We start from the raw sequence: 16,103 nt of genomic DNA, 5'->3' as shown, positions 1-16,103 counted from the left end.
CAAAGATCATTGTTTGAAACTCGAACATCTTGGGAAATGAACGTGACTAACAAGATATTTCATTGTACAAAAAAGAAAAAAAGAAATAAGTGGAAGCTACGTTAGCGTTGAGGTTTGAACTTCAACGGAGTTGATAACCCAGAGAAAAAGCACACAAAAATTATACAAAGCTACTCGAGTAAAATTGCCATCAGGACCAGTTCAACTATATAATAAAAGACCATTGGTAATTTTATCGAATTTCCGTTTGTGGTTACATTCGAAAATAAGAAGGTCCAGAAAAATAAAACCCATAGTTTTATAACAAAGACCTGTCTTCCAAGAATCCCTACACCAAATTGGAGATTTTGAGACACTACCACATGGATTTTTCAAAGCTATTTTGGTCCATGTTTTGAGTATTATTCAAATTCCGTCACCGTTGCCTCGTAATCCGTGTCTCACTACTTCAAAAGCAAATCAGACATTCAAAATTACTATATCTTAAAACTAAAAGACCCAGTGTATATATTTATAGCATAGACGTCGGGCTGTGGCATTATAGTTCCCGTGTGAACTACCGAAAAAGTGCATGATTTCGAGTTCGCCGAAAGTGAAATGTGTATTTGTAAGGCAATTTTTTTCAGCCGTTTATTCCGTTAAACTAAATATTTCAAAAAAACTAATCCCATTTTACTTTATTACACACTTCAAGCTTGCTACAGACACAGAATAAGCCAAATCGATTATTTTCGTTCCTTGTCCGTGATTTTTTTAATTTTTTTTTTTTATTTTTAGTAACATTCACTTAAGCCTACACAGCTCTCCAAGAAAACTTTAGGGATGTCAGGTCATTCACGGAAATAAACATTGAATTGCGCAGAAAGAATCAGTCGTGGTAAAAAGTAGTCATCTACCTGATATGGCTGAAATAAATTAAAAGAACTGACATTTCATTTACGACAAACTAAACTGAACGGCACCACTTTGCTGTTGCTGCTGTCGTCTAGATTTCCGAAATCTTTGTAAGGGTCACAGAAGAAGCGAGAAAAAAGAATAGTTTTTTAAAGATTCAAGTAAACAGCCGCACAAAATTGCTCGTTAACCGGTCCGTCATTCAACCGGCTAATTCTATTGCTATGTCCAATACAGAATAGAGGATAGGTCTCTAGTCTCTCGTACGAAAAAAATGCATGGGTCTACAAAAACTACCGGTTGCACTCGAGTTCTTCTCTAACGTACACTAGCAGTTTCTCTACACTTTAGGCGTGCATTGCTTTCTCCGACAGATAACACGAAAAGCGCTTTTTAAGCTTTGTTAAGCCACACTCGTAGAGTAGGTCTTTAGTGTTGTTCTGTATTACTGCGTATGCTTTGTATCTGTTCTTGTAGTTGTGAGCAAATTTTAAATTTTGGTTAAGTTTAGCTCCTCAATTGTACTATGAGACCTATGATACCAACAAACAATTTGCCATGATGAACCATGATGAAGACTTTCACCAACCTTATCAGGGGTGAAGGAAATGTTTGGGAGGCAGTCCCCTGTATGCATACTTCAGTAAATGCGGGGATCTGTGACTTGTATTTGTACACGCACAGTGCATGTTTTAAAGTGCGTTTGAATGTGTTTTCCTAGGCAATGCGCCATATAAATGTAATTAGTACATATCTTACCTGGTTTGTTTTCTGAGAAAACCATTTTTCCAGCCCACGAACTGAAAGTTCTGTATCATGGACTCTATCATGCTGCATGCAAATCAGCCGCTGTTTCCGTTTCATTTCAAAAAGATGCAAACAGTCCTCGTGGATACATGAGACTTGGTGGTGGGTTGGACATTCATCCTGACAGTAAGGACATGCAACACATGCTTTATACTGCAATCCATTCAGATACGGCAGCTCGTGGGACAACTTTTGTAAGGTGCCTTCGATGAAAACACGGACGCACACTGCTACCTCAAACGATTCTTGCACTGACACCACTTCATTTTGGCTTCTTTGCTTCAGGACAATCTTGACAAAGCTCTTCTTGCACAGAAGAATGAGATCGCATGTTAACGGCCTCCCAATAACAAACCTGGCGCCATTTTGGTACAATTTGGGTAATGGCGTCTGCCATGTTTCGCAGCACCAAGAAATGGATCTTGATACAAGCTGAGTGAAGAGACCATGGGGAACAAAACCATCCTCAAACTGAAGGTACAGTGGACAGGGATCTGACGCGGATGGCTCTAATTTCAACAGATCTTCAGCTGACGACTTGAGTTGTGCTGGTACGAAATACTTGATACCAGTGGCCGTGGATGAAAACTTGGCAATCAAACCAAACTGCTCCATCATGTTCAAAATGTCGTCCTTGACGACACCTTGTTGGATAAACTTGGAAAACACATGGTCAACGAGTTCCATGCTGAGGAAACCAGTTTTCTCAAGTTCCCGCCAGTGCTTGGAACGCAGCGATTCCTTACAGAAAAAAAAAAAGAACATGTAAAATAATTACCAAAGTCTAAAAGAACTAATTTCCGATTAACAGAGACCTCTAATCTAAAATGATAATGATTAAAAAAATAATAATAATGATTTTTAGGAATTCTCATTTAATTTCTTTCGTTAGATTCCTGAAAGGAAAATACGACTCCCACATTATAGACTTTGATTGCGAAATTCTACCAAATCGCAGCAATGTTATGCTGAAAGATTGATCGAGCTTTTTAGAACCTGCCAGAAACCAGAATTTTATGTAACGTCCTGCCAACATAGCATTCGCGTACTAGATCCGACTTCTGCTCTGCTAAAGCAAAGTATCTAATAAAAATAACATCGTTCGCGAACAAATTCGTAGCTTCCGTTTTACCTTCCTTTTTCTTGAGGTCTCTTACAGTTTCCTAGGCCGCCATAGTTTTTGTTTCACAAAAACACGTTTTAATCCGTCTTGGGGCTTTTCCACACCTTACTGAAAAATGGTTTTCGAGAAACGCACTGGGATTCTCTTAGAGGACGATTTCCTCCGGTTCTTAAGAGAAGAATATTTAACAATTATTCGCCGAAGGCGAAGTAAATATTTACTGAGCCTAAGGCGAATAATTGTTTTAGTATAATTCCTCAGGTGATTATCAGAGAAAAACAAGAACCGTCCAAAAAATGTCGATTTTTTTTGTTTGTTTCAAATTGTCACGCGTCAATGAACAGAGACGCGCAGGCTGCCGATCACATGCTCAATCGAAATCACATGCTCAATCGATAAACTGCACATGCCTCAAGCAGAATGTCGGTAATCTTTTACTGCCGCTTCATTGAGACGAAGCATTGACTTCTGTGAATGAATGTTGGGTTTCTCCGACCCGTTTACCAAAATAGATTAAGATGAACCAGGCTGTTTGGTGTAAAACTCGCGCATCACAAGTTAGTGTTTGCGATAGCACTTTGTCACACAATTTCTTGTTGATGGCTTCGCCGGTTAACGGCCTTTTGTAAATTGCTCTCGGAGATAAGCTGCTTCAGGTAGGAATTAAGTTCTTCAGTGACTTCACTAACTTCAACAGGCACACGGTTGTCGCAGATGACTTTTTTTTTGTTGTGCGGCGGTGACTTTAGATGGTGGTCGAGAGCCGCTCAAGGCGACAACAAACTAGTTTTCAGATTATAAAAACTGTCGTCTTTTCTCCTCACAGAAACGCTAAACTTAGAAAGACATTTATTCATCTCGTTTACTTCCATGCTTTCAAAATCAGTCTTGTTGGTGAAAATCATTCCGTTAGATGAAGAAACTCTTGCGCGAATTTAACTTAATTTGATGTTTTCATTTTAAGCCATCGGCCATCGACATCGACAACATTTTCACTACAATTTACAAGTTTTTTTTATTACAATTAGCAAAATTTTCACATCCTTCCATCGAAAAGTGTCACCCCGTCCTTACCTGCATCTTTAGTGCCTTTCGGAATTGCATTTTCTTTCATGCTATTTACTTCTTCCTCAGAAACATCAACAAGTCGCTAAGCGGCCGTTTTGAAAATTAGTCCTCCCGCTATAATCACCTCGCGCGAGGTGATTATAGCAGGATATGACGCAATCCTCGACCAATCAGATCAGCAAAATCTCTATAATCACCAGAGTAATTATACTAATCTATTTTATTCAATCTTTTTTTGAGATAGGGTGGTTTCCGGGAAAAAAAAAGATGGTGTGGAATTTTTTTAAACTTTCAGTGACTGTTCATTACTATGTATTATTTCAAGAAATTTAGTAAAAAAGATAGGCTACCTAGTCCGCGAAAAAGTTACATTCCACTCAATTTACCCCATACTCGCTTTCAAAAATGAGTTAATTTGGTCAGTTATTGCCACATCTGGTGGTAAGAGAAGTTAAAACAAAACATTCGGGAATTGGCTGGCTCAGCATCAAGAGAACATCATGTTTTTAACGTGTGCGCGCTAAACGCGTGCTAATGACAAAAAAAATATATGCGCAGTAAGAACGCGCAACGCAATAGACCTATTCGGTTAACCCAATGTTGTACCCAATTCAGATCTTCCGGGGTTAAGATTCTTTGTTTATTGCATTTGCATTATAATGTAACATTCACATTTAAATGATATAGAAATACTTAGAACAAAACATTTTATGCCAAAAGGATTTGAATTGGGTACAACATTAAGTAGCCGAAAATGGTCTATCCAGTGGAGTCATCTCAAACAATTGATGGCATTAAAAAGTTATGCATCACAAAATTCCACTTAACAACTACGTTCTCTGTACCGGGTTCCAGCTGGCTCTTTTCATGTTTTTCATTAGCATATTTCTGTCGATTCGACAGCCACAATTTTCAGGACGTTTAGTTTTCTACGAAATTTTGCTCATTTATAAGCGAGAGACACATTTTGACTAGAAAAAAAATAAAATGAGAAGACACAATTTCTAAGTTATCATTTTTTCAACGTAAGGTTAACGTAGCCTGCGTGTTATTGCCAGTCCATCTGTTGGGCACACGAAGGTGACGACTGAAGATTAAGAAGCACACGTTGTGCGCCGTTATGAAACCCCACGAAAATGTCAATCAATTAAAATGAGCTATTTGCATGATGTAATGATCAAAGAGTATCAGCCAATCATATAATTTTCACAGATCCTTGAAAAAATCACGTGACTTCTGAACACGATTATCAACGGTTAAACACAGACGTCTCTCTCCCCGATTTTTCCTGAGGGGAGGGGGCGGCTGTACACAGGCTAGGTTAATGTGTCAAAGAAGAGAATGTTGCATCACTCAGCCCTGCTTTTCATTAGACAAGTTGGTATCGTAAGTTGCATTAACGAGGGTTAAAGACACCCCTCGGTTGTAAGTTCCTACATCTCTCTTGTTTTTCTCTTAAAAAACAAATAACTTTGCTATTCCAGGAAGACGTGATATTGATGTGAATTACTTCAGTTAAGCAGTCCGAAAACAACTATTGCAGGAATGCGCGTCTACCGTACAGCCATAAAAAAACATACAAAGTGGACGACATTTTTGGCTCGAGGATGGTCATTTTCAAGCTCGCAAAACAGCATCTTCTGTGACCGGAGGACCAGCATTTATTTAAAACAAGCGCTTCGAAAACGTTGATGTTGATGTTGAGTATTTTTTCCAAGTCACACAAAATAGCAATTCAAACGATCAACACCTTATTTGGGTTTATTTGGGTGTTATTATTCTAATCTTCAAATTATATTTAACTAGCAGTCACTTATTTATAATTAATTATAAAAATCCTCAACGGTCGATTTCCTTATGGTGATCTTGAAAAACACAAACAGCCGTTATATGCACACCCGTCGGGTAAAACACTTGCTTCAACCAATCAGAATTACTTATTAGGCCTGGTGCGAATCAGTGGACTCAGTTCCATTTATTTAACACAATTTTACCTTTTTTGGAAGTTACCTAATGTTAAAACCTGATGGGAAGGCTCTTGCATTCATAAAGATCCTTTGAGAATAAAAGAATTCAAGTCTCCCCAAGCACACCTTACACTGCTCGTAAAAAATCAATAAAGTAAATTGGGTGATAACATTTTTTAAAAGGGCTTGGTCTAGTAAAAAACATCTGTCTTATTACTTCAGCAACGATAAAAAAATTCTTGGAGAAAATATGAAGTTTCTTACCGATTTTTCAAAAGGAGGAATGGTGATCAAATGCTTGAAGAGGTCTATCAGCCATTGGGCCTTCAGTACAACTGTGCTCTGGTGTTTGACGATCACACCCAGGTCATGATAGAAGTTCAGCATTATGTGAAATTCATCATCGTCTTCTATGAAGCAATGGTCCTTGGCATAGTTCTGAAGCTGGTCCACATTCGTGTGATAAGTGTGCTGAGCTACCAAACGTTCAATCACCCTTTCAAAATTTACCCACCTAAAAAGTTTTCAAGAAGCAAGTGTAATAAATATAGAATTTGATCGGATAAGAACTCAGTGTAGTTAAGCTATAACAATCCTCCATTTGTAATTCCTATATATGGTCGCAAGTGAAATAGTAATACTACTAAAAAAGGGTTGAGTGAAAAAGCAGAAATGCCAGGTTACAAAATTAATGGTTTAAATTGTACCCTACTGCTATTTCTCTATCCTAAAGTACACTGTCATCGTTAGGGAAAAACAGATTCATTGTGCCCTGCAACATGTAAGTAATTTAATTCCGGTCACTGTAAAAAAACCCCACAACTTTCGAAAAACTTTCCGTGTCGAGGGAAAACACTTCCACCACTATCCATCCTCAATTAAATCAAATAAACATTCACAGTCTTCTTTTGGCCGAATTATATTCTATGTAACAACTCGCAGAGACTGTTGCATTCGAATGATCTCGGGCCGCCATTAGACCCAGTCAGCGATCTACTTAAAATCTGACCTTACCCGATTGAAACAGGTTTGTCATTGATTTTGCGCTAAAGCTTTTCCGCGCCAAAGGAACCAAGGGTACCCAACTTGAAATGCTAAATATAAAGGCAACGCTACATGAACATAACACTGATAATAATTCTACCAACACTTCAACACTTACATACTGAGCATTTTGATTGCTGTATAATTTGCCTCCTTCTATCAACCATATAATATGCCGTGTTGAGGGTTAACGTTGATCAAATAGGTATTATTTCATGAAACAACAACTTCAGTTATGTAAGTTGGCTGGTCTACAGAACTACAATAAAATTCAAAAGAATTCTCAAGGTTATAAACTGCATTACCTGCTTGGTATTTTCTCTCCCATGTATGGTTCTTGTCTCAACACTTCCATGATTTTAGAACGCAGGGCATCAATTCCATCACCACCATCACTGCTGCTGCTCTCACAGTCTTGCTCTTTAAACAAAAAAGGCAAATAAGCATCGCATGGACTGTGCATGTCTTAAAAACAAAATGTTCATTCTAATTTGTCCGAAAAAAAAAAGACCATCTGGAATTCCTAAATTACGAAACAATACTAAAAAAAATGTAAACGATATTATAGCACTGAACAAAGAAGTACAACCGTAGCGGTAATCATTCAACTTACTTTTCAAATATGTTTAGTGAAACTTGCTTAAAACTTGATTCGAGTTAAAAGCATTTTGTTTTAGTAAAACAATATAAGCTCATTCAACCACTGTCTGCAAATGTTTTGGCTTTTCTATCAAACACATATTGCATATTTTTTACTGACATTTGAATGGCGAATTCACTTTTTTATCCGAAAACTCAAATACCTTGGTAAGACCGTGTAAAACTGAAGACAAATAACAGTCTGGAACCGAAGTTCGCAAAAAAACCAAACGAAGCCTATCAGAACGCATAGAAAAATAAAACAAACAAACAAAAACCACATTACAAATTTTGCATGTTTACGCAGCTGTGTGAAGCAGATAGTAAGCTTTGTGTTTTACAACATTCCCATGTGGGAATCCAATAAGTCAGGTACCTGCCTGATGTTTCGTTTTAAATTCCCAACAGAGCTGACATCCTATGGTTTTATATGCCAAATCAAAAGCATGGGCAAAATCCAAATTATAGCATACAACCTCTGTGCCACGAGACATTATCTACTTAAACAAACGCATATAATTAGCTTGAAAGGCTTTACCTGCTTGTCGCCTTCCTCGTGGTTTCTGTTGAAAGAGTGCCTTGATCTGGTGTAACAGTGATTTCTTACTTTGTGTGTTATCAACGATAAAGAGTGGCCGAATTACATGTTTGTCGTATTCCGTTCCAAACATTTTCTCCTCTATCTGTGTGGTCATAGTCTTAGCCTCCTCAAATGGTTTGTCAGCGTGTGTACCTACAATCAACACTGGAGGGCGAAGATAACACAGCTTCCCGTCGGTGTTGTCAACCATTCTTTCTCCTGTTGGTGTGATACGATGAACTGTAACAAGCCACGATAGCAAGTTCTCCAAATTTGTTTCACCAATTGGATTTTCCAAACGAACATCATGGATCCCTTGTCTAACACAGGGTTCAGCAAGAGCATTAAGCGGCTTACTGAGGTTGTGTACCAGGACATACACTCCTCGTGGTGACAAAAATACAGGATGGGATGCATAGTAAAGGTGCTGTCCTGCAAAATCCCACAAATCTACTGTTACAATCGATTGTGGCTCATTCACTTCTGTAACAATTTGTTGGCCTCTCAGAAGAAGCATGCATTTCAAACACTCATTAGCGTGTTCTGTGACATCATCTGGTGGCAAAGACGTATCACTCATTGATTCACGCTCTACAACTGTTCTTGTTGGATCAACATTGACGACATCATCAGGACGTCTTTTTTCTTCTGTTTTTATTTGCATTGTCTTTTCCGACAAAGAAATGTCTGTCTTCCTTACATCGTCTTCATTCTTGACAACCTAGAACAAATTGTTTTTGCAGTCAATTTTCGCTCAATTTGATTCCATCAGTGCAAAAATTTCTTGGAAACTTGGGAACTACATGTCAAAATCTACATGGAAGGATTTTATCAAATGACCAAATCTGCATTTACTTTGAAATGCACTTCTTATGTTTGCTACCAACAACGATCGTAAGTGAAGTTGCGTTACCGCAGACAAAACATTGTTGTTTCTATTTTCATTCCTTCTTGGATCACTGTTTCACGAACATAAAGTTTCACCATATCCCTGAATATGATCGAAGGAGTTTTCGCACAAAGGCATTCATTTATTAAAGCTTCTTATCGCCGTTACACGTAAATATTTTAAACGGAGAATAAGGTACAGCAACGTTCATCGTAGATCACTCAATCCCGCTGTCAAAACGAACAAAGAAGTACATATGATTTACGGAATCATGAACAACAAAACTGGGTCATAAGCTGTTGGCTTCTTATAAATCAGTCTTCTCACTACCCGCCTAGATTAGCTCTAGCTACTTGCGGGCTAGTGTTGTCCTTGAATTGTATGTTAATATTTTTGAATAAACTTGAACTTGAACTTGAACTTGAGAAAAGAAGACGCCTGGACGCGTCAACGCGGGATGTTCTGATTGATGCAAGCATGCAACTTTGAATAGATACCCACAGTTACAATCTGTTTATACGTATAAAAAAAAGTAAAGGCTTAATAAGCGGCTTCATTTATTTCCACTTCAAATACATTAATGATTCATAAGCCCATTGACCTATCAAATATGGTCAATAAAACATCACGTGCCGTGGTTTTAAAACCAGAAAAAACCTCCTCCTTATTAGTATACGGTGTTTAATGTTTTTTCGTATGCTAATTTCCAACGTTCACAAAAGCATCATTGTTATGAACTCTCTTGACACACGCTTTTCCAGGAATGTTTTGAAGCCGCTCAAAAAACTCGCAGCACGTGTTTTATCGGGTCTAAAACCACTCCGCAGCACCTCGTGGTTTCAAATCCCGATAAGACACTGCTGGTCGTGTTTAAAACATTACTGTACGCTTCGAAGATTTCTTTAAACCTATTCTCCGTTCGCGATTGAGCTTATTCAGTAGTTTAAGTCAGAAAAATAGCGTGATATTGTTTTCCATGACCCTACGTTACGCTACTTGAAGTCATACCGGAAACTGAATTATGGTAACGTAATAACTGAGCCATACCGATACAGACTTGGCTCATGTTTACCTTACTTGCTTCATAGCGTCAAACCTCTCACCAAAATAAAAACCAACGAAGGTCTAAACATCAATTTCACCTTCATCAGATAGTGAGCTTGGGTTGCTAGAGTATTAATAAGTATTTGCTCGAAAAGAAATGTTATCCCCGTCGTCGCCGAGGCTCGACTGATTTAAGCTTATGACCTTTCGGGTTCACTGGCTAATTAATTTCCCGAGAATCTGTCCCTCAAAGCGTAATTTCTTCGCCTTGAACTCTCAAATTTCCACCGTTTAAACTATCGAGTACTTCTTAGAAGTTATTCCTTCAATTTTCAAAAAAAATTTTTTTTTCTTAAACGGCATATTACAGTCTTGAAAATTTACGAATATGGCCACCATTCTCACTGACTGATGGATTCCACTGCACGAAATCCTTCCTATAGGCCCCACTGGGCCAGGACTTATAAATCGGTACGTGCAGATAACGGTTCTGATTGGGCCGTGTTTGCTAGAGACAAAAGCCTAAAAAGAAGACATGCAAAAATATCCTTTTTAGGGGAGAGGAGAGTTCAATCCAGATTTTCTAGGTTTAATTAATTTATTAATTACAATTTGTGACTAGAATGAAGAACAAGAAACGCCACCGAAACTTTGACGCGGTCTACCCCAGGGCATCGCGCGTAACAAGTAGAAACTTTCTGCTTCCTCAGCCTGTTGTGTTTGTCAAATGTAAGGGTCAGACTGAAGAATTGACTCCTTATTTCAAAAGAAAAGAAAACGTATTTCAGTTGACAAAAACATTGACATCAGTGTTGACAGTTTTTCATGCATTTCTAGCCATTCAAGAAGACTTTTTAAAGTTTAAATTTTTTAGGGGGAACATGCCCCGGGCCCACTAGTTGTCTCACGCTAACGCCTTTGCTTTAGCCCCTCAACCAACTCCAAAACCCGTTACGCGAGCCCTGTTTCATGACATACACTGCAATCATAAAACCACAAAATGAACCTACACATATTCAGTAATCTTAGTTCTAATTTGTATGTGCCAACCTGATTCCTGAGAGATGCTGTATCAGAATCTATCTTTGTTTCCACTTTCGATTCTTCTCTGGACAGTTCTTCTCCTGATTCCGTTGTTGACAGCAATGACTGGTATCTTTCTGCTGCTAACAATCTTGAAATATCCCTAGAAACGTCTGACAACACTGTACTGGTCTCGTGAGTGGCTTTCCAGGGTTTAATATGGTCAACTTCAATTTCAAACTTTGAAGGATCAATTGCAATTCCATCGGTACTTTCTTCTCTGGGGTCAAACGGCAGACCCAAGAGGGACTTCTTTAAACTAGTTTTCCCAGCACGATCTTGGCCAATGAGTAATACTCGACCGCGGTACACCTTAACAAATCCTTCTCTGAGTACCTTTTCATAAAGCAGCTTTGCTTTTTCTCCTCGCGCTCGAATCTCTGCAGGGACTACAACTGTAACAGAATCAAAGTAACACTATCGTTTACTCGTGGATATGGCGATGGAAGTGGCCGTTGATGCCATGGGTTTAACTAAAAGGTAGCTTTAATGTTTAACAGTTTGGAATGGTCTTTGAAATGTAATAGTGACAGTGATGTAATTGCAGAGACGCTCTTGGGGCTCTTCACATGTTTGTCCCCCACCGGAGGGGGGGGGGGGGAAGGGGGTGGGGGGAAGGAATGCGTTACGAGCGCAAGGAGGGTCTTCGCCATTACTTTACCACGGGAACGCTTGTCGGAAATTTTCAATGAAACGCCTAAACCAGATGTAAGAGGCTTGAGTTTTGATAACATTTCTAAATCTGTTAAGGACGGTGCTTACTATTGTTACTGCGCATACGTTCCGCGCATCTAGAGATACTCGGGTTTCCTATGGGTGATGCCTACTAATACAGGGATAATTTTGCGCGGTTTAAAACTATACGGAGAAAGAAGAACTTACCAAATGCTTTTGGTATCTCAAAAGAAAATTGGGGGTAACCATGCATTTTTCAGAGATAATTAAGTTTCAATTTAGGAAAAAAATCCCATACATTGCTTTGTATTTTGGCGTTTTTAGAGATATTACTGCTTAATTATCTCTGCAAAATGCGTGGTTACCCCCAATTTTCTTTTTGGATTCCAATAGGCCTTGCTAAGATCTGCTTTTCCCGCATAGCCATAAACCGCGCAAAAATATTTCGGTATTAGTAGACACCGTCCTTAAAATATATATATTTTAGATCTTTACGAGCAAAAATACTGTTTTTTTAATCTCGAAGACCGGAATTTACACCCTAAACGAAACGAGCATCACCCTCCAACCTCCCCCCCCCCCCCCCCCCCCCGCATTTCATATGGGAGTTTGTCACCTTTCATTAAATTATCCGGAATTTTCATTTACTACAGGCACATACAAAAGATGTTTACGAATAATTCCGCTACCCTCAAGACGTGATAATTGAAAATTTTCTTTGCCGCACGCTGGTCGCGTCGGCCTACGGAAATACAACTGTTGACCATTGTTATCAGCGATGTAATTACCACTTTCTGCTTCATTTTCCCGTAAAAAAAGCCACACTTAAAAAAATAACAAAGAGATTTGAGGATCACAGTTGCCTTTCAACACCGTTTAGGAATTCTTGTACTACTGTACTAATATCGGTGGAATAAATTTGCATATCCGTGGTTACGGTAAAATTGCGCGTCTCCGATTTCATTTCGTTTGGCAGATTTTCATTTAAATCAGGGAATCTAAACCTTCTTTGGCTTTCAGTGAACTCGCCGTTTTCCAGAGCCGTTAGCTATCCGTTCGGTACCTGTCCGTTGTTTTATGGATTACTTTTATCTGGCCCAGCGAAATCATCTATTGCATCGAAATCGCTTTCGGTAAGCTATGCGAACTACGACGGAGAGACACGAGCACGTGAATGTCAGTGTGCATATTTTCCTCTAGCTGGTGAAGTCACAATTTAATGTTTTAATTCATGAGTATTTTCACGTCTTGAATTTATTTATTTTTGTGCTTTACAAAAACGGAGCAAACTTTTAATAAGCTGATAGCATTCAGTGTTCAAGTGTTTTGTTGCTGCTTTAAAATAACCAAGCTGAAACGCAAAATCTTCCAACTCAGAACCGATCCATTCGACCAACAAAATTCCGGAAATTCTGGTACAAAATCAAATGGAACGGCAATTTCCCAAGAAGTCAGTTCGTTACGAAATCTTTTGGCATTTCATTTCGATCAGACACTTGGCGCTAGCTACTCCAGCAGTGATCGACGCTGCCGCTTTACAAATGAAATGTGTTTCCCATTTTGTTTGTTCAATTTTATTGAACGCTTAGTTACAGATTTATTCTGACTACACAATACTGATGGGGCTTTTTTATGTTTAGCAGTCCTTCTATTGATAAGGTAGAGACGACAATTACTAACCGCCTCTACCGAAGATTTGTCTCGTCTGACTTGCAGTCTAGCTCTACACATTCTTATCATCATATACTTACGAAAAGCAGGAGATCTCAGAGGAGCTCGGTACGTTTTTCCGAAAAATTATGACGTTTTCTTGTAAGAAATTCAAGAAGGTTCTCTGTCGTTACGGCGAGCGCGTTTATAATTAAGATTGTACTTCGTCCTTGATCTGGAGATTGCCACGGATTGCTGATCAGTTTTCCTCGCATCGTCAATAACTGGGTCTTTCTACGGCTCGTCATACTGGTTGGCCACACAAGTACTCTCGTTTAGCGGCATGGATTGATCAGTTGTGTCACTTTCACATCACTAATGTTGTTCAAGCTCGATTGAATTGACTTTCGTGACTCATAGCTTGCTAGACTTCGTAATAACTTTGATAAACATTAGCATACTTTGACAGCTTCCAGGTCACTCTCCAAATTGAAATCACTTTCCAAATGGAATTTATCGATCCCCCGTGAGCTTAGGGGATCGACAGGGACTTCTGTCTTCTCACCTAGCGTCGATTCGACTTCGACATCAAGATTTACGCCTCGGTGAGTGGAAGGCGGTGCACAATCGGTCTTAATTGTATCAATGTGCACTTGTTGAGAATCTTTTGCTTCACCTTCGAAGACACCATTTTTTCACTTCTTCAGACACTTGCTTCTAATGATGGAAAATGCAACGAGAATGCGTTCAAAACACTAAAAACAGCCATGCAATGGCGTATAAGTGGGATTGGCTGTTATTTCACTTCCGGTTACACCGAAGTGAGTGATCCATTTGCGTACGGAATGCCACTATCACTCGTGGATGCTAAAGCATATCCTCGAGTAAGAAGCGCAAAGACAGTAGCTTTATTTTTTACTATAAAACACCGTGTCACACTATGAATTCGGCTTTTGCACATGTTTCTTTACGGCGATGGCATCAACGCCATATACCCACACATCTGGTAAAGAGAACGTCGACGGAGCTAACTTGACAGTAATTCCTACTTGAAGAGAGTTTTTCGTGAAGTTCTACTATCTTGAGTATCTAGGAGCGAAGAAGTTGTAAAGAGAATAAGAGCCTCAATTAAATCCTGAATAATTCTTTAAAGTGCCAATGACCAGGACTACACCCTCATCACCAACACAAAATGTACATCAGTAATCACATCATCGAGAGAGGGACGTGGATGAGTTCTGATAGCTCTGATGGAGGTGTCTCTCTTATAAATTGTCCCTGTTGCACAATGACTTTTTAATTAATTAATTTTTTTATTATATAGCACAAAAAGGACATTTAGCAGATGAAACGTATAAAACAAATTATCAGTCTATTGACAAATGCCACCCAGAATGTTTTCATCACAGAAGGCTCCATATGTTGACAAGGCAGTTTCTGTTACCAGCTGGGTATTTTTGGAGTGTAAAACTTCAGGGGTATATCCAGAAATGTACGCTATATAAGATGCATGAACTGTATGATAGAAATCAGAAGGTGTCCCCTAACGTCAATGCTTACTTAAACTCAATAATTCTGTTAAACATGAAGTTATATGAAAACGACAAAAACATATTTAATAAATCTCGCATTTCCATGCAATAAATATTTTCTTTATTCAGGTATTCAAATATCTGTTCAGTAATTTTCAGTTTAAATTCACCCGAATATCTTATTCAGTAACTCGATATTTTATTCAATACGATCATTTTTTATTCAAAAATTTCTTCTGTCCAACTGGTCAGCAGAAGATTTTAGCGTCCTTTTCAAACATCCCGGTTATGTGGGAGGATGTACTTTCATCCATTGATTATCTGTCTGTTACTGGAGACGGAAAATCCAGACAATAACTTACTTGGGGTTTCACCAGGTTACACTCCTTCTGAACAGACTCAAAATGGCAGTATCTATCCTGCGTTTGTTGCTGGATATGAATTTGCATTTAAATTAACGGAGGTCCTGACATGTTTTAGGTCAGCTGCGCAGTTTCCTTGCGAAAATGCACCAATGTTGAGATATGTCTAGAAATGCAGGCAATTGCGAAAATGGAAAATTTGACAATATTTCGCCAAAGGTTGAAATTCAGTTGAACAAGCTCAAGAGAAGGTACCAACAGAGCGGCAAATTTGACGAATTCGACGAATTTGGCAAAACTGGTAAATTTGACGATATTTCGCCAAAGGTTGAAATTCAGTTGAACAAGCTCAACAGAAGGGTACCAACACTGAGAGCGACGAATTAGACGAATTTGGCAAGTGTGGCAATTTTGACGATGTTTCGCCAAAGGTTGAAATTCAGTTGAACGAGCTCAACAGAAGGGTACCAACAGAGCGGCGAATTCGACGAATTCGACGAATTTGGCGAACGTGGCAATTGTGACGATATTTCACCAAAGGTTGAAATTCAGTTGAACGAGCTCAAGAGAAGGGCACCAACAGAGCGACGAATTCTACAAATTCGACGAATTTTGCGACACTCACAAATTTGACGATATTTCGACAACGGTTGAAATTCAGTTGAACGAGCTCAACAGAAGGGTACCAACAGAGCGGCGAATTCGACGAATTCGACGAATTTGGCGAACGTGGCAATTGTGACGAT

General features: G+C 38.9%; 2 protein-coding genes across 2 annotated transcripts in view; both read right to left on the bottom strand.

Moving 5' to 3' along the window:
- Positions 1 to 7,321, bottom strand: part of LOC146481044 (uncharacterized) — a 185,587-nt gene extending 178,266 nt beyond the window's left edge. The window contains exons 1-2 of the mRNA XM_085108746.1: positions 7,209 to 7,321; positions 1,654 to 2,442 (exon numbers count right to left, since the gene is read on the bottom strand). Coding sequence (XP_084964872.1) covers positions 1,654 to 2,388 — 735 coding nt within the window. The 5' untranslated portion in view covers positions 2,389 to 2,442; positions 7,209 to 7,321. The remainder of the gene's footprint in view (positions 1 to 1,653; positions 2,443 to 7,208) is intronic.
- Positions 1 to 16,103, bottom strand: part of LOC146481036 (uncharacterized) — a 175,559-nt gene that overhangs the window by 2,790 nt on the left and 156,666 nt on the right. The gene's annotated exons all lie outside the window — the stretch shown is intronic.

The sequence above is a fragment of the Pavona decussata genome, unplaced genomic scaffold (assembly GCF_977016875.1).
Source record: "Pavona decussata unplaced genomic scaffold, jaPavDecu1.1 SCAFFOLD_51, whole genome shotgun sequence".
NCBI classification, from domain to species: Eukaryota; Metazoa; Cnidaria; class Anthozoa; order Scleractinia; family Agariciidae; genus Pavona; species Pavona decussata.
Note: the sequence above shows the minus strand (reverse complement) of the source record. Positions and strands in the feature narration are given on the sequence as shown.